Source organism: Ursus americanus, chromosome 14 (genome assembly GCF_024610735.1).
Source record: "Ursus americanus isolate L20-20 chromosome 14, mUrsAme1.1.p, whole genome shotgun sequence".
Classification (NCBI taxonomy): Eukaryota; Metazoa; Chordata; class Mammalia; order Carnivora; family Ursidae; genus Ursus; species Ursus americanus.
In genome coordinates, this window is record NC_142140.1 from 18,988,859 (window position 1) to 19,014,516 (window position 25,658).

The window sequence follows — 25,658 nt, forward strand, 5'->3', positions numbered from 1 at the left end:
AAGGCTTTTCAAGTTATCTGGTCCACTCACTACCCCAGAGATGACTCTCACCCCTTTTCCATTGACATTTAAAACCAGGAAGTAAATAGTGTCTCCTGATTACTCTGTTTCTGGTAGAATAACAGGAAATACAATGAGAGGAAGGAAGGCTAAAGGAATACGTAGGGAAAGAGGGAGATGAATGGGACCAGCATTGGGAGAAATGTGAGAAAAGGCAAGAAGGGATACAGAGGGACAGCAATTTGTCAATGCAGGCACTAACTGGGTTTAAGGATCAGACGTTCTGGGTTCTGATAATTTTAAGATGCATTATTATAAGGTCTAGTACTTAATCTCTCCGAGTCGTGTTCTTTGGAGTTCATAGTGCAGATTAAACGAGGTTAGTGGAGTGGACACTCTGTAAATGAGAATACTCAAAAAAGGAATTCGGAAGGGGAAAGAAAGTAACAGAAAAAGAGAGGGAGAGGGGAAGGGAGGGGAAGAGATACCGGCAGAGAAAGACGGAGGGGGAGGGAGAAATGGGAATTGGTGACAGGGCAGGTGAGAACTAAGGAAAACCACAGTAACGACGCTGCTGTGGCTACTGCGGTGATTGCTCCCACACATGGAGCGTTGACAACTTGCCAGGTACGTTGTTAGAGCTTTACTCGCATAATTTCATGTTATCTTCACATCTCTATGGGGCTAGTTATTGTTATTTTAAAGATGAGTTATCTGAAACAGAGAGGTTTTGTAACTTTCCCAAGGTCTTAGAGCTGAGAGGTGGCCGAGAAGGAATTCAAACGCAGGTCTTCTACCCGCAAAGCCAATGCTTGTTAAAAATCATCTCTTAGGATCTCGAAACAGCCTTGATGGGTCTAAAGAGCATTCTTGTCCGGGTTTTTCCAAGTTACGCCCTTAGTTCAATTCCTGCGGTCAGGTCCTCACGCTCCACGCCCTTTCTCCACTAACAGCGCCTAGTCTCCATGGAGATCGGCGTGGGGCGGGACTTCCTGCCTCACGCAGGAGGACTTCCGTCTCTAGCCGGAAGCACCCTGGCTAGCTGGCTGGGACCGGGCGCGTGGAGACTTACTGCAGAGTTTGAGCGGCGGGATCGCGGCGGCGGAGAGCGTGAGCAGCTCGGGCACCCGAGTCCCTCGCAGCCATGCTGACCCCCGCGTTCGACCTCAGCCAGGACCCGGACTTCCTGACTGTCGCTATACGCGTGCCCTACGCCCGGGTCTCGGAGTTCGACGTCTATTTCGAGGGCGTCGACTTCAAGTTCTATGCCAAGCCATACTTTCTCAGGCGAGTTCCCGCTGTCCGGCCCTGGAAAGAGCGAATTTAGGCGATTGAGTAGTTGATTGATTGATTCATTTTTCACTTACTCATTAGATAGCTGCTTATCGAGGAAGGAGGAAAGAGCGAGGGAGCACTTCTTGGTTTAACGACTGCCCTTTTCCGAGATTTCCACAGGTGCTTTTGGTGCTGAGGAAGTGACCGCGTCAGGCGTGCATTCCAGATGCTCAGAAGCTCGTTCCCGTTTTAAAACTTTGTTAAATACCCACCATAAAGACATTTCGAGCCACTGTAAAACGTGGCGTTTGGAACCTTGTAACCTTTGCAGTTTCTGTCCTGTCAGCCTAGTTCCTGTACCTTTTTTCTGTTTTTTTCGTCCTGCGTTGGTCCCTCCAGACTCTCCTTGCCCCGGGAGGGTGCGCGCTGACTTCCCAGCTGACCCGTCCGCTTGACTTTTCTCATCGCCCGTTCTCTTTACTTGTGTCGACCTCTTGGCTGACCAATCCCTACTTCTTGATATTCTCTCCTTCCTTTGCCTCATTGACACCAAAGTAGCCTCGTTCTCCTGCCTTCTCCTCGTCTGCTACTTCTCTCATTTTGCCCTTTAATTGTGGTGGTTGTCCATTCTCAGTGAGGGCCTTTCAGCGCTTGCTTGTTTGCATTTTCTCCTTGCAAAACCGTAACAACGGTAGTAACAGCCAACTGCTCATTCAACACATGAAGCAAACTGCGTCTGTGTATTTATGTGTATCATCTCATTTTATCTTGACAGCGCTTCTTGGAAATAGGCATTGATAATAGCTTCTTTTTACAGGTGACATTGCCAGGTTATTCTTCCTAAAACATCGTCAATCCCTTGTCCTTCCCTTTCCTGCTAGGTGAACTCCATTCTCCTAATCTTTATCACTCAGGCGTAGTGCAACCTCCCTTTCTTGCCGCAGCATGTGCTTTTCTAATAAAAACTGCCTCTTGAGTCAAGCTGGTTCCATCGCTGGGCCTTGAACCAGTTTTGCTCAGATTTCTAATAGACACTGACTTAATACACCTACTTGCACATACTGAACTTTCCTATTTTTTTTATTTTTTATTTTTTTTTAACTTTGATTTATTTATAGCGGGCTGGGTTTTTGTTATCAGGGATGTGGTGGTGTCTCCTGTAGTATAGTGGGGAGAGAACAATAAATGAGCAAGTAAACATATAACTACAGATTGTGTTAAGTGCTCTGAAGGGGAGTAAAGTGCACTGATAGAAAATACACCAAGTGTACTGCTTAATCCCCATCACCTATTTCACCCATCCCCCACCCACCTCCCCTCTGGTAACCATCAATTTATTCTCTGTAGTTAAGAGTCTGTTCTTCAGGGGCGCTTGGATGGCTCAGTCTGTTGGTCGACTGTCTCTTGATTTCCGCTCAGGTCATGATCTCAGGGTTCTGGGATCGAGCCCTGCGTCTGCCTCCCTGCTCTGCGGAGAGTCCGCTTGTCTCCTTCTGCCTCTGCCTCTATACCACCTTGCTCTTGCTCTCTGGCTCATGCTCTATCTCTCAAATAAATACATCTTAAAAAAAAAGTCTGTTCTTTGGTTTGTCCTCCCCCCTTTGTTTTGTTTCTTAAATTCCACATATGAGTGAAATATGGTATTTGTCTTTCTCTGACTTCACTTAGCATAGTACTTTAGATCCATCCATGGTGTTGCACGTGGCAAGATTTCATTCTTTCCTATAGCCGAGTAATACTCCATTGTATATATATATATACACCACATCTTCTTTATCTATTCATTTATTGATGGACACTTGGAAGCTCACTCAGTTTTAAGGGGAGAGGACATAGACCCCACAATTGGGAGGAGTGATGTGAGACAGTCCATCTTTGAAAATACAGTTTGCTACATTATACCAGAGGTGAATAAAACCTTACTCCTCTCCTTGAGAAGTTGAGAATCTATCAGGGGTGGCAGATCTGTGAACAAATACGATTTCACTCTCATGCAGTAAGAATTTAACTCTGTACTTAACAAAGAGTTTAGGAACAGGAAGTTGGTATTAATAGCTTAAATCTTTGGAATGCTTACCTACTTCACCAGCCACTAATCCCTTTGCATTATCATTTCTTTTTCCCAGTAACCCTGGGGTATATTCTGTTATTTTTCCCTTTGAAGGTGATTCATTTGTACAAAGAAAGTTGTAGAGATGGTAAATGGCAGAGCTGGGACTCAACAGATTCTGATAGTAAAGTTAGTGTTTGTCATCGTTATAGCAAGCACATTTATGCATAAACTGACTCCTTACGTTGGGCTTAGAAGGGGTTTTGGTTTGGAAGTACATTGTAGCTCCAGGAAGCATTAAGATAAAAGGTAACCAGATTGTGAAAGTTGGACCTTTGGGACCTGCCAAGTTTTGGTGGTGATGGTGATGATGATGATGATGATGGTAGAATAGGAAGCAGAGGGGAGGGGTTTATAGGAGAAAAGGAGCCTCACATTTTAAGTTTGTAATGGAATGGGAGCTGGTCTGATAGGTGGTACCAATGAGTTTATTTAGTTGGTGTCAGGCAGCCATAGAAGTTTTTTCAAAAGAAAAGTGGTGATCTGGTTTCTGTTTTAGAAAACTTGTTTTGGGGCCTCAGTGGAAGACTGACTGAACCAGAGTAAAACTGGAAACAGGGAAATCAGTTCATTTCCTTTAGTATGAAAGAGGGGGAAATCTTTGTATAGTAATAATGAGACTTGAGAAAAACACTTTTGCTTTTTGGTTTTTTTTTTTTTAAGTAGTAGTTTGCCCAAAATAAACAATTGGTCTTGTTGTTCATTGTTTTCCATTAAAAATTCTTTTTATGGGGGAGGGAGAGGGAGGAGCCAATTAGTACACCTTTTTTGAGCCCCTCCTGTGTCAGGCACCAAGTATATTAATAAGTCTCTTATTAATTTAGAAGATGAAAATACTGTAGCAATAGTGATAACTAATATTTATTGTGGCTTTTTCTTAAGTATCACTTTTTTTTTCAGTATTGCTTTTATCAATGACGAGGGAGTTTCAAACAGAATGATGAGTCATCTGTGATTTCTTGTTTCTCAGCTTAGGGAAGAAATATGAGTTATTTAGTTTGTAAAATGTTAAAGAAATGCTGAGGAATTGACTTTTAAAATGGTTGATAGATTTCAGTGGTAAAATGTATACTATCATTGATGGTCACTTATTATATTTTTGCTTTAAGGACTTAATGAAGTCTTACTTTAAATCTGCAGATTAACCCTTCCTGGAAGAGTTGTGGAAAACGGAAGTGAACAAGGGTCCTATGATACGGATAAAGGTATTGCTTTTGGAATTTTGTTAGTTTTTTCTTTGGATTCTTCATGTTAGAATAACCACGTGATAATCCTTCAAGATATGATGGCGACCTTTAGATGTTTTGTGAATACAGTCTGTCCTGACCACAGTTTATTGTTTCTTAACAAGCCTAGTGGCTATTATTCATGGATTTCTTAGCAGGTACAATTATCTCAGTCCTTTAAAGTACTTCATGGTATTTTTTGAAGTTACTTAAATACTCTGTTTCTTTTTTCCAGAAGTTTATTTTCTACTTCCCCTATTTTATTTTATTTTTTTTAAAGATTTTATTTCTTTATTTGTCGGAGAGAGAAAGAGAGAGCACAAGCAGTGGGAGTGGCAGAGGGAGAAGCTGGCTTTCCACTGAGCAAGGAGCCTGACGCGGGGCTTGATCCCAGTATTCTGGGATCATTACCTGAGCCGAAGGCAGACGCTTAATGAACTGAGCCACCCAGGCGCCCCATTCTACTACTTTTAGTAAGCGTTTAAAAATCAGGTTATGTGAGGTGATTGATTACAGAAGATGTGGGTGATTTTTAAGCTCTGAGTGAAATTTTTCTTGTGTGCTTTTCAAACATAAAATCTAATAGCATGTAGGTGGGAGAGAAACTGTCCAAAGGTGGCATTTAAAGGCTGACTGAATTTTCTTTTCATGACTGATAACTCTTCATTTCAGCTAGCCTTGAAACCATTTATTTTGCGTCTGTAGAAACCACTGGATTTTCCTTTATCCATGGATCTGGAGTAGGAACACCTTGTGTACTCTTGAGTAATTTATCAAATGAATATTGACCTCAGTAAACTAGGGTAAGGGAGGAAGGATGGTATGGAAGAGTTAAATGACAAAGTTATACCCATAATACAGTAATTAATGTGATAATGAAATATAATGAAACTGTTTTTCTAGGTAGTAAATCTGCTTTTAATTGTAGGTAAGTTGCATATTGAAACAAATTTACTAAATTTTGAAAGTACCCAGGGGTTTAGGAAGGTTGTATCCATGGAAGTATTTGGGTTGAGTTGTATTTGATACACATTTGACTCCTAAATAACATGGGTTTGAACTGTGCAGGTCCACTTATATGCAGATTTTTTTCAGTAAACATAGTACCATACTGTAAATGTATTTTCTTTTCTCATTTTCTTAATAGCATTTTCTTTTCTTTTTTTAAATTATTTTAAAATTTTATTTAAATTCAGGTAACTAACGTATAGTGTATCATTAGTTTCAGAGGTAGAGGTCAGTGATTCATCATTTGCATATAATACCCAATCCTCATTACATCATGTGCCCTTCTTAATGCCCATCACCCAGTTACCGATCCCCCCACCCACCTCCCCTCCAGCAACCCTCAGTTTGTTTCCTATCATTAGAGTCTCTTATGGTATGTCTCTTTCTCTGTTTTCGTCTTATATTATTTCCCCCCCTTTCCCCTATGCTCCTCTGTTTTGTTTCTTAAATTCCACATATGAGTGAAATCATAGGATGATTGTCTTTCTCTGATTGACTTATTTCGTTTAGTATAATACACTCTAGTTCCATCCAGGTCATTGCAAATGGTAAGATTTCATTTTTTTGATGGCTGAGTAGTATTCCATTGTGTATGTATACCACATCTTCTTTAGCCTTTCATCTGTTGATGGACATCTGGGCTTTTTTCCATAGTTTGGCTGTTGTGTACATTGTTGCTATAAACATTGGGTTGCAGGTGCCCCTTCAAATCATTACATTTGTATCTTTTGGGTAAATACCTAGTAGTGTAATTGCTGGGTTGTAGGGTAGCTCTATTTTTAACTTTTTGAGGAACCTCCATACTGTTTTCCAGAGTGGCTGTACCAGCTTACATTTCCCCCAACAATGTAAGAGAGTTCCCCTTTCTCCACATCCTTATCAACATCTGTCGTGTTTCCTAACTTGTTATTTTTAGCTATTCTGACAGGTGTGAGGTGGTATCTCATCTTTTCTCTTTGTTGTAATAAGAGCACAGTATATAATACCTATAGCATACAAAATATGTGTTAATCAACTGTTTGTGTTATTGATAAGGCTTCCAGTCAACATAGGCTATATAGACATTAACTTTTTGGGGAGTCAGGTTATACACAGATTTTTGACTTTAGAGGGGGACAGGCCCTAATGCTCCACGTTGTTCAAGGGTCAACTGTATTAGAGTATGGTTAAGTACAATGAAAAGGGTAAAATATTTAAAAATTTGTAGTAAATAATGTAATATAAGTTCATGGGAGGAGGCTGGACGAAGCTGATAAGCCCAGTCAGGGAAAGAAAAGAAGTACATAGATAGAATTTGAGTATGCCTTAGACTTTGGGGATATGTCTCTGGAGATCTCAGAGAACTTTATTAAACTATAATTGCTTTAAGATTTTGTGTGTTTCGAAACTTTATTGGAGCCTTTTACTATCCTGGTTTTTATTTACTAAATATATAATAAGGGAGCCCTATGAAATAGAATTATAATTTACCAAGATACATATTTCTTAGATATATTTGTGAAGTCTTTGAAAATTTAATAGAGCTAAGTATAAAATAAATTTATCTTTAAGGAATTTTTACCATTCGATTGCCCAAAGAAACTCCTGGCCAGCATTTTGAGGGGCTGAACATGTTAACTGCTCTTCTGGCACCAAGAAAATCCAGGACTGCAAAACCGCTTGTGGAAGAAATAGGTATGTTTATTGCAGTTAAGAAGAAATAAAGATAAACAGAGTATTTGGAATGCTGAGTTTCTAGGGGAAAAGGAATATAGCAGATAGGAAATTGGAGAAAAATCCTTCAGGTGACAAGGTAAGGACCTCACATGAAAATGCAAAAGTAGCTCATTTGGTGGCATACAGTTTAAAGACAAAAAGAACTTTATTGAACCAGTATGTCAGTCGTGTTTTTGGACCAGTCAAAACAGCACCTCAGTCGTTTGCAAAATCATGGCCTCTCGAGCTTAGATCAGAAGTTTATGATTCAGTGAGTTACATAAAATGAACACCACCTGGGTCAAGAAATGGAACATTTCCAATACCCTGGGATCCTACCCGAGTCTCCTCCTGGTCACTTCTCCCTCCCTCCTCTCAAGGTTACTTCTACCCTCAGTTTTACCTGCTTTTGAATTGTGTCTGTAATTCAGACGGTATGTGCTCTTTTTTGTCTGGCTTCTTTCACTTCATATTCTTGTGAGATTTATCCATTTATAGCTGAGGTTTGTTTGCTTTCATTGCATTTATCATTTTTACATCCTACTATTGATGGGCTTTTGGGTTGGTTCTTTTTTTTTTTTTTTTTGGCTATTAAAAATAGTGGGGCTCTGCATATTCTTTTTTCCTATACTTTTTCCCCCCCAAGTTGTACCTAGGAGATCCAGTACTTGAACAAATTAATATTTAACATATTCAGGTGCATCTGAGGTTTCTGAGGGAGGAGTAGAAGATGAGGATGAAGAATTCGACTGGGAAATTGAACAGTCCCCCTATGAAGAGGCATCAGAAAGTGCTCTGAGTCCTCAGTACCACTATGGCTTTGGAAACTTACGATCCGGAGTGTTTCAGCGGTTACAGGTACGTTGTCTTTGTAAAACACCTTGGTGCATAGGGTTTTACTGTTCGGATATTTTAATTTCAGTTCTGCTCCTACTTGGAGGTTTTTTATGAAGATTGTAGGAGGTCACGTACTTAGAGCACAAATCACAGCCTCTCGTATGCAGTGGTGACGCAGATGTGTGTTCCTTTCCACTGCTTTGGCTGTTCTGCCCAGTTATACTGCGCTTACAGATGTCAGATGTCCTGTTCCTTTCTTTTTTCTCCACTTCATTCAGTATTCTAGACATGAAGTTTCCAGAATACAAAACGGAACTCCTCTCTCCTCATACTTCCTGGAAATCTTTGTTTTATACTTCTGAAAAATGAAAATGATTACATGATGTCTCTTCTCTTTTATAAATATAAATGAGACGGAATGTTCCCGGTGAGAGTGAATTTTTTGTCTTTGGATCAAATTGTTTAGTTCTTGGTGTACAGTAGGCACTTTTGTCTATTTACTCTTGGTGGGGGTTGAATGTAATCTCTTGTTAAAACCCGATCATTTGTCACTTAGGCTAAAAAGGAATGACATCACTCTCTCTTCCTCAAAACACATAGGAAATTCTACTTTATTTTAGGCTATGTGGGGAGAATGAAATAGAGAGGAGAGAGTTTTGAACTATTTTGTCCCTATATTGTTTTATAGAAAAATGCATCCTTAGAATGTTGTATAATGAAATTGTAAACCATTAACTTGGGTTTTTTTGTTTGTTTTTAAGTGAAATAAACCACAACAAACAGCTTTTTTTTTTTTTTTTTTTAACTTTATCCCTGCCTGGGAAGAAAATGTTAAATCTGTTTAGAGTATGGAGTGTGGCTTATTGTAGTGAGACATTTGAATCTACTAAGGAACGGTTTACCTATGTTTTAGTCCCACGTCTACTGTTGTTTAGATTTGGGATGACAGGCCAATTACTTGACTACAAACAAGTTTTGTCTCCTCTTTGTCAAATAGGGATAAATTTGCTCACCTACTTTGTAAGACCATTTAGAAAACTTAAGGAGATTGTGAAACTCTTCGAAACTCTACATTGTGAAAACTCTTTGGAAAGAAAGACTAGGACGCTAGAAAGACTTCTGCCCTTGAAAAATATAAAATGTGCTCGAGACTCCTGGAAGAGAACAAAATTGGGATTTATTTGAGCAAATAATGCTGATTAGATATTCCCTTCAAAACCCTTTTTTGCTGAATTATAGTCTGTCTGTATTCTCTCTCCCTAATCACATTTGCTGGTCATCTCTGAGGTAGTAAGAATAGAGTCAGGTTTTGTCTATAGCAGAAACTACAGTGAATGGACCTCAGTTGGTTAGTCGAGAGCCACTCTGAGGTCAGTCAGTCATGGGCTTACCTGTCTCAAGCTCTGAACGATAATTCAAGTCATGCAGACTAAGTACAGATTGTACATTCAGATGGAATGTCATTTCTGAGGCCAGGGAACTTGGTTTCTTGCCACTGCCATTGAGGAAAGATCCTTTCAAGGGATTTCTGCCAGTTTGGTGAGAAGCTGCCAGAATGCCGTAATGTGAGCCTAGGCCAAGTCCTTTAAGTCACAAGTTCTTGAATCTGTTGAAGATGTTCAATAAGTAATTTAGGTTTATTTTTAAAAAAAATATTATGAAATATTCTTTATGTCTTTCTGAATGTCTTATGTAAGGCACCAAATCTCTAGATACCTATCACTCAGCTTAGAAAGGAAAACATCTCCATAGTTGGAGCCCCTCATTGTGTCATCTGTTTCCCCCTCAGAAGTGAACCACTGAATATGATGTTTATTACTCCCGAGCATTTAGCTTGATTATCCAAAATCTTTAAACTGTTCAAATTTTAATTGAATGAACATTGCAGTTCTAAACAGTTTGCATATTTCCCTCAACATAGGGAAAAAAGAGATCTACTCGTGTGAGAACACACTGAGGGATGATATAACTAGTAATACTACTACTAGTACAGGTTCATAACTCATGTCTGTAGTATTGGGATCACAGAAAGTTCTGGAAATGCACATTTTTTTGTATTCAGTTTGGTGGCAAAACCTGATCTGAACTGCTGTCTTTCAGTAGTTTTTTTAAATCCACTTGGTGTGCATATTCACAAATTTTGCTATAGAAATAGTAATGTATTTGAACACGGGGTGCTGTCCCAGACTTGGGGTTAAATAAAATGTGAAATGTATGTGTACCATGTCACTTTTTGAAACTCTTCAAAAAGTCTGAATTCTGAAGTTCACCCCTCTCAAGGGGATCTGGGTAAGAGGTGTGGACCTCCAGTGTCCATGCATTGACAGCTAACATTGACTATGTCCCTGTGCTAGGCACTGTGCTGGGCTCCACATGACTATTCTATCCTGGTATTATTGCTATTATTTATCTACCTTTTACCAGTGGACAAACCAGTAGACATGGCTTTAAAGAATAGTATATTTTCTTACATGAATAAAATTAGAAGACTTGGTGTCCTTCATGACATTAGGAAACATTTATTTTTATTTATTTATTTTTGAGAGAGCGCACAAGAGCCTGTATGGGGGGAGGGGCAGAGGCAGAGGGAGAGAGAGAATCTCAAGCAGACTCCCCGTGGAGCACAGAGACTGAAGTGAGGTGGGGCTTGATCCCACAACACGAGACCACGAGCCGAAATCAAGAGTTGGCCACTTAGACTGAGCCATCCAGGATCTCCTCTGTTCTCCCTGTGATATTAGGAAATACGAGAAGTTTCAAAATCATATGTAAACCAGAGTGCACCCCCTCTGGGGTATTAAGGTAGATGTGTTTTATGAGATAGTGGCACAAAAATCTCACATACTTGGTATTCCTCACAGAATTCTTCTGCATTTATGACTGCTCTATTTGTGACAGTCACACCGTGTGGTTAAAACTGAGTGATCACGTAAGGTTAGTGGTATGACTCTCTGCTAGTGGCGCAGCTGGAAGAAACTGAAATGATTGCTGCACTAAGAAATTTGAGAACATCTCTTCTATTTTCAAATGACGTATTTAAGAAGCGTCACCATTTTCTCAAATACTGTTTTCTCACAAGTTTAGAGTTTCTCTCATTCTGCCTTTGGGTGAGAAAATATCCATGAAGTCTTGTTGATGGCTCATATTTTACTCATTTTTTTTTTTTTACAGTTTGTTTTTTACCCCTAAGTGAAAAATAGCTTTATTTTCTCTAGTGATAGAAGCCATATAAATTCATCATGAAAGTACAGCAAAGAAAGCGTAACATCCATAATTCCAAGACCCAGGTATCTTCTCTTAATTGAATAATTTAACCCTTTATGGGGAGGTTTAGTCTTTCATATTTTTTTCCCTCCAACCATTTACGTTTGCTTGGAAACTTCTGTATTTCATACTGATAATGAGAAGAAAAATAAGTATTTTTTTGCTGAAACAAATTCTTTTTAACATATCTCCCCCCACCCCTCCCCTTTTTCCTTTCCCTTCTGAAATTGCTGCCAGCCACCAGGGTGCCTTTGGAAAACTGCCCTGGCTGCTCAAAGTCAGGCCTTCCCAACAAGCTTTAGGGCGGTGGTGGCTGCCAGGAGCAACAATCCTAGAGTCTCTGGGCGCTAGCCCAGCAAGCTCCTGGGACCACTGCTGCCAGCAGCCACAGGACGCCGGCTTGCTGGCCCTTTCCTTCCCTCAGCTGCACCAGGAACCCAAGGCTATTGTTTCCAGGAGACCTACTGGCCAGATGTGCACACAGTTCCTCATTTTCTCTCTGGAGACTCTCTGCCCTGGTTGTGCCAAAACGTCACATAAGCCTGATTTAAATCCTACACGACCTCTTCTTGGCAATACCACTCTTTAAATGGCTCTAGTAACAGGGTCCACAGCAGTGCTTTAAAAAAGAGAGGGAATCACTTCTGTTCTGCTGTAGCCAAACATTTCCCAACCTCTTATCTTTCTACCTTTGGTTGCTTGATGCTGTAGACGGATTTCTGTACCCCAGGCTAGCTTTGCTTCATAGTGTGTTCCAGTGCCTCTTGAGGGTCCAGTTGGAACAGAGCCAGTGTGCGACTGTGCGTAGGACAAGCCTGGTGGAGCTTGTACTGCTGTGGACATCAGTGTTCTTTGGGGTACAGGCTGCATAGCTACATGTGGAGGCCCTGATTCTGGAAGCAAGGGGAAAGAGGAGGGAGAGAGGAAGGATAGCTGCATTCTTACTGTCTAATTCCCATTCCCCTGACAGCAGGAACCTTGTCTTTGTGTTTATTTCTGGATCTCTGGCCCCCTGAGCAGGCCCTCGCACAGTATTTGTTGAATGAATGATTTAATACTGAAGGCCAGGAACGGTTTTGGGGATACAGTGAGGCAGAAGATTGAGCAGACTCCTGTCCTTGTGAAATCTTCTAGTGGGGAGATAGACAGTAATCATGTAAACAACAAATAAGAGAATTTCAGATAGTGACAAGTGAAGGAAAGGATGGGGTGATGCGAGAGCTGGGGGAGGAGGGTATTACTTTGATGAGGAGGCCCAGAGAAGGCCCCTTGGAGGAGGTGACATTTGCATGGAGTCTTGAATGAAGAGAAGTGTACTATAAATGCAAAGACTCAGAGTTGTAGAAATGGAAGGAAGTCTGCTGTGTGGCTTGGGGGATTCGAGCCAGAAGGGGAAGGTAGGAGGTGAGGGTGAAGTGCAGGACAGGGGCTGGATTGTGCAGAGCTGTGAGCTGTGGGAAAAGTCTGGGGTTTTTCTCAGTGCAATTAGTATTTTGAAATGCCTTTGGTTCCTTTAGTCCATTTATCCTTTGAAATGTAGAGATACCTACAGAAACTCCCAGATTATACCCCACTTGTGACCTTATATCTGGTCCAGGTGAAATAGTGAAGTGGCACATTTTCATCCCTATTTTTTTCTCTTTATTGCTGTGGGCAAGTAAGGAAATGGCAGGGGAGGGACGATAAGTATTCTCAGTAGGAAGGCGGCCAGTGACTAGCAGGGAAGAGCAGTAGAACAGGCAGACGGAGAGAAAGGAAGCTAACCTCATTGAATGTCTCAAGCCCTGTACTTGATGCCTTACTCATATTATTTCATTTAATCCTCATCACAGCCCGTGGTAGACAGAATAATGCACCTTTCAACCCCATTCTCTAAGATGTCTGTGTGCCAGTCCCCGGAGCATGGGAACATGTCACATTACGTGGCAGCAGGGACTTTGCACATGTGATTAACTTAAGGATCTTCTGACGGGGAGATGATCCAGCATGATCCAGGTAGGCCCTATCCGGTACAGCGTCCTTGTAAGAAGGAGCTAAGAGTCAAAGTGGAAAAAGAGGCCACGTGACGACAGAAGCCGAGGGAGGAAGGGCATTGTCATGGGGGGGCCACCAGCCAAGGAATGAGGAAGCCCCTCTCCAGGATGGAAGGGGCAAAGCAAGTGATTCTCCCCTAGAACCTTGAGAAGGAACCAGCCCTGCCTTCCCCTCGTTTTAGCCCAGTGACAGTGACTCTGGACCTTGGAGCTCCCGAACTAAACGAGGATACGTTTGTGTTGTGTTAAGCCACTAAGTTTGTAGTAACTTGTTAACAGCAGCAAGAGAAGAGTAGTACCCAGCCCGATGATGGAGGTGTGGCCAGACAGGTTCACGGAGGCTGAACCACACGGAGGTGTGGCCAGCTGAGGTTCAGGGAGGCTGAACCGTTGGCCTGGAACAGTCTTTGCATGGTCACAGTTTCTCTGCTGCATCAGGCTGCTTTCAGAAATGTGTGTGTGTCTGTGTGTACGTGTATGTACATGCAGGGAACTCCTTGGGGCAAGGAGGAGAAGAAGTGGGTGACTCGGGTGCGGGGGAGAAGGACTTGGGGTCCGTGGGCAGGAAATGATTCTTATAGTCGTCATCTAGCTGAGGTGAGTCCTGTGTGTACAGTACAACTTGACTTCTCCCGCCAGGGCCTATGTCAGCGCCTTTTCCAGCTCTGTGCCTGGAGGAGCTAATTTCTGGTGGGCGAGTAAGTAGGGAAGAGAAGAGTCCAGGTTGTCCTGCTTGGGGAAGAGATGTTTTTGGTGGATTAAAATGGAACTCTGAAAGCATTTTCCCATGAAAACATTGCCACGGGGTTGTTAAACTCTTTGTATCAAGAGTATTCTATTTAGGGGCGCCTGGGTGGCTCAGTCGTAAGTGTCTGCCTTTGGCTCAGGGTGTGATCCTGGCGTTCTGGGATCGAGCCCCACATCGGGCTCCTCCGCTGGGAGCCTGCTTCTTCCTCTCCCACTCCCCCTGCTTATGCTCCCGCTCTCCCTGGCTGTCTCTCTCTCTGTCAAATAAATAAATAAAATCTTAAAAAAAAAAAAGTACTCTATTTAAAGTTTATTATGAATTGAGTAAACTTGTGGGTTACCATGAGCATGTAACTACTACTTATAATAGTATTTCTATAGGAAAATATGTTCTTAATTTCCCGAAAGTGAATGGTAAAGGGACTTTTGGAATGTAAAATTTAATTTGGGGACCACCAGTAATCTGGTTTTTGCCTAGAATGGTTGTAGTTAGAAGTGATAACATGTTCTGAATGTGACTTCTACAAAGTTCTATGGACCCTTTCACAGTATTAGAATGTGCTTAGATTAATTGATACTACTTTAGCTAAGTGGGTTGTGGTAGGAATGAGAGAGGTTTTTTTTGTTTGTTTTAATGCACAAATTTTGATTGTGTGTGTGTGTGTGTGTGTGTGTGAAGTGTGTATCCTAGTGTCTCCTTCAGTTTAGCTCATTTCCTTGTAGGGAGTTTACCTTATAGGTCTCGACTCTAAGCTTGATTATTAGGCACTAACCTGTCTGTTTCATTTACAAATCTTGTTTGCAGTTTGACTTCACCACTCTGTCAAGTTATTTCCCTTGATTTCTTTTCAGCTAATACCGTTGAAAGTTCTTCCAAATTCCATACTTCTCACTTGTGGCCAATAACTGGAATGGGGAGGTTGAAGAAAGAAAAAAAGGTATAACTTTAGGAATATTTTGCATTGTGTGAGGTTTCTTGGCTTCATAATTCCAACCACAATCTAAAAAGCTCTATGGTATCCCACACAGTTTTCCTCCTCGACCTGTTTTCGGGAGGTTTTGGCCTAGGAGCCATGCTTTATATCAGTTGTGTATACAACCAGGTGAAGATTTTTACAGTAAAGTTGAGTATTACTTAGAATTAGATTTTTAAACTTGAAAATGGAAAGTCATATACATTAAAATTGCTCTTAAAAATTCTTAAATTTGCTTATAAAGTAGAACGCACACAGTTTTGTATATAAGTTTTATTTGTAATCCTTACTGAAACCAGCCGAGTTAGACCTTAGGAAGAAACAGAAGGGAAGTCTATGTGTTGATGTTCAAACCATAGATATTCAAACCATTTTGCTTGTTAAAAGAAGACAATTTTCGGCACTCCTGGATGTCTCAGATGGTTAAATGACTGCCTTCGGCTCAGGTCATGATCTCCAGGTCTTGGGATTAAGCCCCATGTGGGGCTCCCTGCTCAGCAGGGAGTCTGCTTCTCTCTCTGCCTCTCCCCCCTGCTCCTGCTCTGTCTCTGTCTCTCTCAAATGAATAAATAAAATCTTAAAAAAAAAAGACAATTTTCAGTGAATACAAACAGATTTTTATTTAACACTTCAGGAAGCAAACAGTCTCCATTCAGAGAATTGCAAAATAGGGCCAAAAGCAGAAAGCTTTTATAGGGTAAAGAATAAAGAACAAGGAAGAGAAAGATAGGAAATATCTGATTGGCTACACAGTCCACCTTGTTTTGGGTGAGATGGAGCAAGGAAGGAAGTACAGCGTCCAAGGTTGACTTGGCCTCTAGAGATTGGCTCACTGGATGTACTGCGTTTCTGGTCAAGCAGAGATTTACAGACACGTAAAAGTTATCTCTGTTTGCTGACGTGGCAGGAGCACCTCCATCTTACTGTCTAGAAATTTATTTAAGCATGCTGTTAATAACTTTCAAATTTTTATGAGTAAATGGGGAAGAGATGAATTGTGTTCCTGCTTGCTTGCATGGGTTTATTGTTGTTGTTGTTGTTGTTGTTTTTTGATGATGAACTTTTATTTATTTATTTTTATTTATTTTTTTTTATTTTAATGTTTTTTTATTATATTATGTTAGTCACCATACAGTACATCCCCGGTTTCCGATGTAAAGTTCGATGATTCATTAGTTGCGTATAACACCCAGTGCACCATGCAATACGTGCCCTCCTTACTACCCATCACCGATCTATCCCATTCCCCCACCCCCTCCCCTCTGAGGCCCTCAGTTTGTTTCTCATAGTCCATAGTCTCTCATGCTTCATTCCCCCTTCTGATTACCCCCCCTTTCTTTATCCCTTTCTTCCCCTACCGATCTTCCTAGTTCTTATGTTCCACAGATGAGAGAAATCATATGATAATTGTCTTTCTCTGCTTGACTTATTTCACTTAGCATTATCTCCTCCAGTGCCATCCATGTTGCAGCAAATGTTGAGAACTCGTTCTTTCTGATAGCTGAGTAATATTCCATTGTATATATGGACCACAGCTTCTTAATCCAGTCATCTGTTGAAGGGCATCTCGGCTCCTTCCACGATTTAGCTATTGTGGACATTGCTGCTATGAACATTGGGGTGCATATAGCCCTTCTCTTCACTACGTCTGTATCTTTGGGGTAAATACCCAGTAGTGCAATGGCTGGATCATAGGGTAGCTCAATTTTTAACTTTTTAAGGGACCTCCACACTGTTTTCCAGAGTGGCTGTACCAACTTGCATTCCCACCAACAGTGTAGGAGGGATCCCCTTTCTCCACATCCTCTCCAACAATTGTTGTTTCTTGCCTTGTCTATTTTTGCCATTCTAACTGGCGTAAGGTGGTATCTCAGTGTGGTTTTGATTTGAATTTCCTTGATGGCTGATGATTTTGAACATTTTTTCATGTGTCTGTTAGCCATTTGTATGTCTTCATTGGAAAAGTGTCTGTTCATATCTTCTGCCCATTTTTTGATTTGTTTATTTGTTTCTCGTGTATTGAGTTTGAGAAGTTCTTTGTAGATCTTGGATACCAGTCTTTTATCTGTAGTATCATTTGCAAATATATTCTCCCATTCCGTGGGCTGCCTCTTAGTTTTTTTGACTGTTTCCTTGGCTGTGCAGAAGCTTTTTATCTTGATGAAGTCCCACAGGTTCATTTTATCTTTTGTTTCTCTTGCCTTTGGAGATGTGTCATGAAAAAGGTTGCTTTGGCCGATGTCGTAGAGGTTGTTGCCTATGTTCTCCTCTAGGATTTTGATGGATTCCTGTCTCAAATCAAGGTCTTTCATGCATTTGGAGTTTATTTTTGTGTATGGTGTGAGAGAGTGGTCAAGTTTCATTCTTTTGCATGTAGCTGTCCAATTTTCCCAGCACCATTTATTGAAGAGACTGTCTTTTTTCCACCGGGTGTTTTTTCCTGCTTTATCAAAGATTAGTTGCCCAAGAGCCGAGGGTCCATTTCTGGGTTCTCTATTCTGTTCCATTGGTCTATGTGTCTGTTTTTGTGCCAGTACCATGCTGTCTTTGGGATCACAGCTTTGTAGTACAGCTCAAAATCCGGCATTGTGATGCCCCCAGCTTTGTTTTTCCTTTTCAACAGTTCCTTGGAGATTCGGGGCCTTTTCTGTTTCCATACAAATTTAAGGACTATTTGTTCCAGTTCTTTGAAAAATGTCCTCGGTATTTTGATCGGGATAGCATTGAAAGTGTAGATTGCTCTGGGTAGCATGGACATTTTAACTATGTTAATTCTTCCGATCTATGAGCATGGAATATTTTTCCATCTTTTTGTGTCTTCCTCAATGTCTTTCAAGAGTGATTTATAGTTTCTAGAATATAGGTTCTTTACATCTCTGGTTAAGTTAATTCCAAGGTAACATATGGTTTTTGGTGCTATTGTAAATGGGATGGATTCCCTAATTTCTCTTTCTTCGGTCTCGTTATTCGTGTATAGAAATGCAACTGATTTCTGAGCATTGATTTTGTATCCCGCCACATTACTGAATTGCTCTATAACTTCTAATAGTTTGGGAGTGGCTTCTTTTGGGTTTTCCATATAGAGTATCATGTCATCTGCGAAGAGAGACAGTTTGACTTCTTCTTTGCCGATTTGGATACTTTTATCCCTTTTCGTTGTCTGATTGCTGTTGCAAGGACTTCTAGTACTGTTGAATAATAGTGGCGAGAGTGGGCATCCTTGTCGAGTTCCTGATCTTAAGGGAAAGGCTTCCAGCTTTTCCCCATTGAGAATAATATTTGCTGTAGGCTTTTCATAGATAGCTTTTATGAGATTGAGAAATGTACCCTCTATTCCTACACTCTGAAGGGTTTTAATCAGGAAAGGATGCTGTATTTTGTCAAATGCTTTTTTGGCATCAATTGAGAGGATCATATGGTTCCTGAGTCTTTTCTTGTTGATATGATGTATCACGCTGATCGATTTGCGAATATTGAACCACGCTTGCATCCCAGGGATGAATCCCATTTGGTCATGATGGATAATCCTTTTAATGTACTGTTGGATTCTATTAGCCAGGATCTTGTTGAGGATTTTGGCATCCATATTCATTAGGGAAATCGGTCTGTAATTCTCCTTTTTGATGGGGTCTTTGCCTGGTTTGGGAATCAAGGTAGTATTGGTCTCATAGAATGAGTTTGGTAGCTTTCTTTCTGTTTCTATTTTTTGAAATAGCTTTAGGAGAATAGGTATTATTTCTTCTTTGAATGTTTGGTAAAATTCCCCAGGAAAACCATCCGGGCCTGGAGTTTTGTTATTTGGAAGGTTGTTTATCACTGACTCAATCTCTTCATAATTGATTGGCCTGTTTAAAAATCAATTTCTTCCTGTTTCAGTCTTGGAAGTTTATAGGTTGCTAGGAAGGCCTCCATCTCTTCCAGATTGCTTAATTTATTGGCATATAGCTGTTGATAAAAGTTTCTAATAATCCTTCCAATTTCATTAGTGTTGGTCGTGACCTCTCCTTTTTCATTCCTAATTTTATTAATTTGGGTCCTTTCTCTATTCTTTTGGATAAGTCTTGCCAGCGGTTTGTCAATTTTATTGATTCTCTCAAAGAACCAGCTTCTAGTTCTGTTGATCTGCTCCACTGTACTCCTGGTTTCTAATTCATTGATTTCTGCTCTAACCTTGGTCAACTGCTTCCTCGTGCGTGGATTAGGCCTGTCCCTCTGTTGCTGTTCCAGCTTCTTGAGGTGAGAATATAAAAAATGCATTTTAGATTTTTCTATTCTTTTGAGTGAGGCTTGGATGGCTATGTATTTCCCCCTTAGGACTGCCTTTGCAGTATCCCATAGGTTTTGGACCGTTGTGTTTTCATTCTTGTTGGTCTCCATAAATTGTTTAAATTGATTTTTGATTTCCTGGTTTATCGAGTCCTTCCTGAGCAGGATGGTTCTTAGTCTCCAAGTGTTTGAGTTTCTTCCAAATTTTTCCTTGTCGTTGAGTTCCAATTTCAGAGCGTTGTGGTCTGAGAATATGCAGGGAATAATTTCATTCTTTTGGTATCGGTTGAGACCTGTTTTGTGTCCCAGAACACGGTCTATTCTTGAGAATGTTCCATGGGCATTAGAATAGAATGAGTATTCTTTGGTTCTGGGGTGTAATGTTCTATATATATCTATGAGGTCCAACTCGTCAAGTATGGCATTCAAAGCTCTTGTTTCTATGTTGATTTTCTGCTCCGGTGCTCTGTCTATAGTATATAATAGTAGGTCCCCTACTATTAACGTATTTTTATCTATATGTCTCTTTATTGTGGTTAAGAGTTGGCTTGTGTATCTTGCTGCTCCCCTGTTGGGGGCATATATATTTATAATTGTCATAGCCAGTTGTTGGATACATCCTTTAAGAATAATATAGTTCCCTTCTGTGTCTCTAACTATAGTCTTTAGTTTAAAATCCAATCTGTCTGATATGAGAATTGCTACCCCAGCTTTCTTTTGAGGTCCATTGGCATGAAAGATGGTATTCCATCCCTTTATTTTCAGTCTGGACGTATCTTTAGGTTCAAAATGAGTCTCTTGTAGACAGCAAATGGATGCATGGTCATGTCTTTTTATCCAATCTGCAACCCTGTGGCGTTTATGGGAGCATTTAGGCCATTTACATTGAGACTGATTATTGAGAGATATGATTTTAATGATGCCATGGTGCCAGTAAAGTCTTTGTTTCTATAGATTGTGACTTTCTGTTCTGTATCACTCTTGGGGCCGTTTTACTTTTATAGAACCCCCCCTTGATATCTCCTGTAGGGCTGGTTTCGTGGTTACGAAATTGGTCAGTGACTGGCGATTCTGGAAGGTCTTTATTTCTCCATCAATTCTGAATGACAGCCTTGCTGGATAAAGGATCCTTGGCTGTATGTTTTTCTCTGAAAGAGCTTTAAAAATGCCCCCCCCAACCCTTTCTCTCATTCCAGGTCTGTGTAGACAGGTCTGATGTAATTCTGATACCTTTGCCTTGGTACGTCAGAAATTTCTTTGCCCTGGCCACTTTCAATAGTGTATCCTTGGATCTAATATTTGTGAAATGCACTATGATGTGACGTGGCGTAGGTTTGTTGTGGTTGAGCTTGGGAGGGGTCCTCTCTGCCTCTTGGACATGAATGTTTGTTTCCCCTGCTAGATTAGGGACGTTTTCAGCTACAATTTGTTCAAATATCTCTTCTAGACCTCTGTTTTTCTCCACCCCACCGGGGATGCCGATGATTCTGACTTTGGAACGTTTGAGTCAGTAATCTCCCGTAACCTACATTCCTGAGTGTGGATTTTTTTGAGTCCAGATTCTATTTTAGCTTTTTCTTCTACTAACCCATCCTCCAATTCGCTCATACGTTCTTCTGCCTCATTCACCCTGGCCGCCAGAGCCTCTAGTTTTGACTGCATTTGGCTCATAGAATTTTTAATTTCTGCCAAATTCGTTCTCATTTCTGCCCTTAGGGATTCTATTTTCTCATTAACATTTTCGTTAATACTTTTTTCAAGTCTACACATCATCTTGACCATCGTTACTCTGAATTCCATTTCTGATAATTTGGTTATATCCATATTCATTAGTTCTGTGGCAGAGACCACAGACTCATTGTCTTTTCTTTGCTGGGGGAGACTTCTCCTTCTCGTCATTCTGATGAGGAGAGATTGCGGGGTTGTCCAGAGCCCAAATTATTGACTGGGACCCAGGCAGTGCGCCATTGTTTTATAGGGATCTTAGGGATGTGGGCTTCTTGATTTTTTAGCCTGCCTTCTGGGGGAGGGACCTGCCACGCCGATACTTAGGCAACCCTGTTTGGGTAGAGTCTCCGTGTCCCCTGTGAGGGGGGATGGGGATGGGCACATGGTGAGCCGGTGTTCCCAGGCTTTTGTTCTCTGGCGGCTTTCCCTGGCGGTTTGCTGTGCCTCTTCTCAGAGTCAGAGCAGCAGTGGCCGAATCGCAGCCTCTGTCTCAGAACAGAGGGATCGTGGACTGTTCTCCACTGATGTTCTGGCCACTTTAACTCTGTTTCTGTTGTGCTGCTCAACCCTGCAGCGTCCCGGGATGTGTGCCCCACACCCGGCATCCCAGCCCTCACTTCCAGGGCCGGCGTGTCTCTGCCCTTTGTGTTTCTAACGCCGCCAGCCGCCAGCTGCTCCGTGCACTCTGAAGCTCCGGCCCTCAGTCTGGTCACGTGTGCTCCCAAGCTCACGGTCTCAGTCTGCTCTCTCGCGGGTGCTGGTCCGCGAGTCCGCCCGCTCCCCCGTGCAGGTGGCTACCGCTTCCCAGCGCCCGAACGCGGCGGCTCCCTCCCCCTTCCATTTATCTTCCGATATCTGTGCGCGGTCTCACGGTTCTCTGCTTCGTACCTCAATACTCAGCGCTGGAGATGTTCATTTGTAGAGATCCAGATGCATCTTCCTGCGTCTCAGGCTGCTTCTGTGGATGTTCAGGCTGGTCTGGTACCTATCCAGCTCAACTCAAGGGACCGGCTGAAAAAGGGGTCCCCTACTCCTCCGCCATCTTAACTCAGCCCTCAGTATGTCTTGATGATTAACTTTTATAGCTCTTATATCTATTGATCACTTTGTTGTAAGGATTAAAAGAGAATTTATGTGAAAGCTTCCAGCAGGGCCTGGCAAGCAATAGGTGTTCAATAAACATTTGCTGGATTTGAATCAAAATATCACAGGTAGTATGATCAGATGGTTCCTTTGTTTGGCCTTTCGTGCAAAATTAGAATTTTCAATGATGAAATGGGAGATAGCAATTATTCTTTCTTTTCTGGGTATTCTTAGGATGAATTGAGTGATGTTATTGATATTAAGGATCCAGATTTCACTCCTGCAACGGAAAGAAGGCAGAAACGTCTGGCTGCTGAGCTGGCCAAATTTGATCCTGATCATTATCTGTGAGTATTGAGTTTTTTGAGGATTAAATAATTGACTTGACATTGATTTGAAAATTTTTGTATGTCTTCTTGAGTATGCTAGGCATGTGGCTTTGGGATTCTAGAAATTAGTGATGGCTCAGAACCTTAATTGACATTTGCATTAACCTACAAAGTTATGCCTCTGTGATCTTTGTAAGATGCGCTTCTCAGTAGGTCATCCGGCAATGGAGAACTCGTAATGTACTTCTTTATGTTTTTTCTCACCAGGCTTAAAAGTAGCACACTGCATTCATGAGAATATTTTTAGTTCTTTTCAGTAGACTTTTTGTTGTAATTAACAGTATATGTAAATGAAAAGATGTTTCAGTTTCTTTAAGAATTTGAATCTACATGTACTGCATTTCTTGGCTGATCCAGGGTTTTCCAACACTTGGTCTGCGAGCACCTGTAATTGAAGATCTGAGTGTAATTAACAAATAATTATTCATTGTGGTAGGATATAAATAAAATCCAATTTTACGTTTTGCTGTATTTCCCATCTGCTTTAATTGTGTCTTTCACCATAGTGCATCTCTGTCAGGTTTGTATTTGCCTAACGAACTTATCTAGTTAATGGATAGGTAAATAATCACTTTAGGCATTGTAATGTCTCTCATTGGTCACTATAGTAACACTTCTTCCAAGTATGGGATTGTCACCTGGCCTCTGTGGATGCTAGGATGTGAGTTGTATGTTGATAAAGGCCTCAATTATTATTCTAGGCCAACAGTTTCTAAACTGTTATATGTACAGCTGTTATCATCATATTCTCTTATTTTGTATAGTGCTTTCAGCTTATCAAGTGCTCTCAAGTGATTATTTAAATCAGTTTTCACAACGGTTGGGGAAAGAAGGTTAAGGGACTTGCCCAAGGTCATACCACTACTAAGTGGCTCGGTCGGGACTTGAAAAGAGTCTTTCCATTTGTCATTTTGTATTTCCTTTTCATGTACACTATTTCAGTTTAACTGCTGTTGCTCTTGTGATTAACATTCTATCTCCTGTGACACAGTGGGAGACTAATTGGAATGGCAGAAATGTATCTTGTGATGTGCAAATGCATTGAGTGATGTGTAGTGATAAATGATAGAACTATTCAACGTCCTGGGGGGACATGGGTAAGAGCAGGGTATGTTATATTTTGGAGGACATCTGAGAGATTCAGCTCCATTTACATTGCCATTTCTAATTACCTTTATCTCTCCAATTGTGGTTTTAAAGGTCCACTGAAGAGTAATTTGAAGAAACCTATTTAAAATCATGCTGAATATTTAAAGTGGGAAATTTCATTGTCAGCAAATTTCTCGGGCCAGCATGAAAACAGAATGAGTTTTACAAGACTAAAATTTCAAGTGGGAGGGAGCTTAATTAGAAGAACTGCCTATCTCTTCTCTTCTCAAACTGGAAGAATAACTGTATGGCCTGAGAGAATTAGGAAATTGGAATTTATACTTAGCAGTGTGATATTATATGCAGTCCTTATTTTTCTCTATCTTCTGTGTATCCAGAAGCTCATTTTCTTTCATAGTATGCATGAAGTGTTCTTTCCATTTCTCAAGGAGTGGTTTAAATTTAGTCATGGGCAGGTCGGAGAGTGGAAGCCGTGAGGTAAAGGTTCTTTGTGACTTTTCCAGTAGCAGTAGGACTTGGGCTAATTGTCATTTTTGTGTTATTTTGTACTCATTATTTATATTAGCTGAGTCACCCAAATGTGTTAATAATAAATGAAGTGCAAGTAAAGTTCTTTTAAATTTCCAGTTAAAATTTTTTCGCTCAGTGCTTTTTTAATTGTTCTTATTGGTTAATACAGTGGAAGAAAAGGTTTACTTCGATTTTTACCTACATTGCAGGCAATGCATTGCGTGTATTATATTATACATTTATGTACGTAAATGTAATGTACACGTTTAATGCATAATATATATTACGTTAGCATGTACTATATGACACTTTCAAGTTGTTTGACTTATCCTTTACTGGTCATGATGTCTTCTCGTGGTGTCAGGTTTTTTGGGAGCTTAGGGAAAACCAATTTTAAATCCATCCCAAGACAGAACACAGTGAGGTTAATTCATCATATAGAAAAATTCATACATTCCGAAGGCACGTATAAATGACTTAGGATAATAATTATTTTTTAAATCTTTTGTTGTAAATTCTACATGCCATTGTGTGATGTTTTTCCCCACTGTGTGTTTTGCAGCCCAGCAGAATAGTGGGCATGTAACAGATAATCCATAAACATGTATTGTTTTTGGTTATCTATTTTTCTCTATTTGTAACTCCTTTTGAATATTATTTTTACACTACAGTTTGTTGAAGGCATCTTGAAACATTGTTTAATAGGCCTTCCTGTTTTGCTTATCATAGCCAAGTTTTCATATTTCTCTTGCCAAGAGTGCTTTTTTTTTTCCTCCCCCAGGCAAATTATTTTTTAATTGTTGGCATATCTTTTGCCTCAACCAATTCGTAAAATCTACCTGTTTTCTTCTTTGGGAGAAAAGTAGAAGAATTTAGTCAACACTCTAAATACTGTGAGATAAGAAAAGGTGCAGGAAATGATCAGTAGCATTTGGGGTGCCATCTTAAATTGTAACTTTTCAGTACTGTACATTTGTTAAAGAGTTTGGTATACTGATTAGGCTTTTGGATTGACTGAGGAATCTCAAGACTGTAAGTAGTAGTGACGAGGGTGGGAAGAGAGTCACCTGCTCCCAACATGGCTCTTCATTCAAAATGGCAAGCTTAGGGAAAAGCATTAGAGTAAAATTTCATCTATTCATTCTCTCGCATGTGCCCTTACTTGGTCAACAAATACTTGTTTGGATGAACTGCATGCCAGGTAGCGTCACAGACACTGAGGATTAGTGTGAATATGACAAGATCCCTGCGCTCATGGGGTTCCCATTCTAGTGGGGACGCAGACAATATTTTGATTGTGGTAAGTGCTCTGAAGAAAAGCCACATTGTTAAGGGTTTAGAAAGCGACTGGGTATTCGCCCACTCCTCTATTGCAACATGTCCAGAATCGAACTTCTCATTTT

The 25,658-nt window shown here is 40.7% G+C and overlaps 1 protein-coding gene across 3 annotated transcripts in view; it reads left to right on the forward strand.

Moving 5' to 3' along the window:
- Window positions 1-1,031: 1,031 nt before the first annotated feature.
- The window catches only part of SHQ1 (SHQ1, H/ACA ribonucleoprotein assembly factor), a 331,525-nt gene continuing 306,898 nt past the window's right edge, over window positions 1,032-25,658 (forward strand). For all 3 annotated transcript variants that reach the window (XM_045808098.2, XM_087866854.1, XM_045808097.2), the window contains exons 1-5: window positions 1,032-1,287; window positions 4,526-4,590; window positions 7,171-7,293; window positions 8,012-8,172; window positions 22,481-22,593. In XM_045808098.2, the coding sequence (XP_045664054.2) occupies window positions 1,145-1,287; window positions 4,526-4,590; window positions 7,171-7,293; window positions 8,012-8,172; window positions 22,481-22,593 (605 nt within the window). In that variant the 5' untranslated portion in view covers window positions 1,032-1,144. The remainder of the gene's footprint in view (window positions 1,288-4,525; window positions 4,591-7,170; window positions 7,294-8,011; window positions 8,173-22,480; window positions 22,594-25,658) is intronic.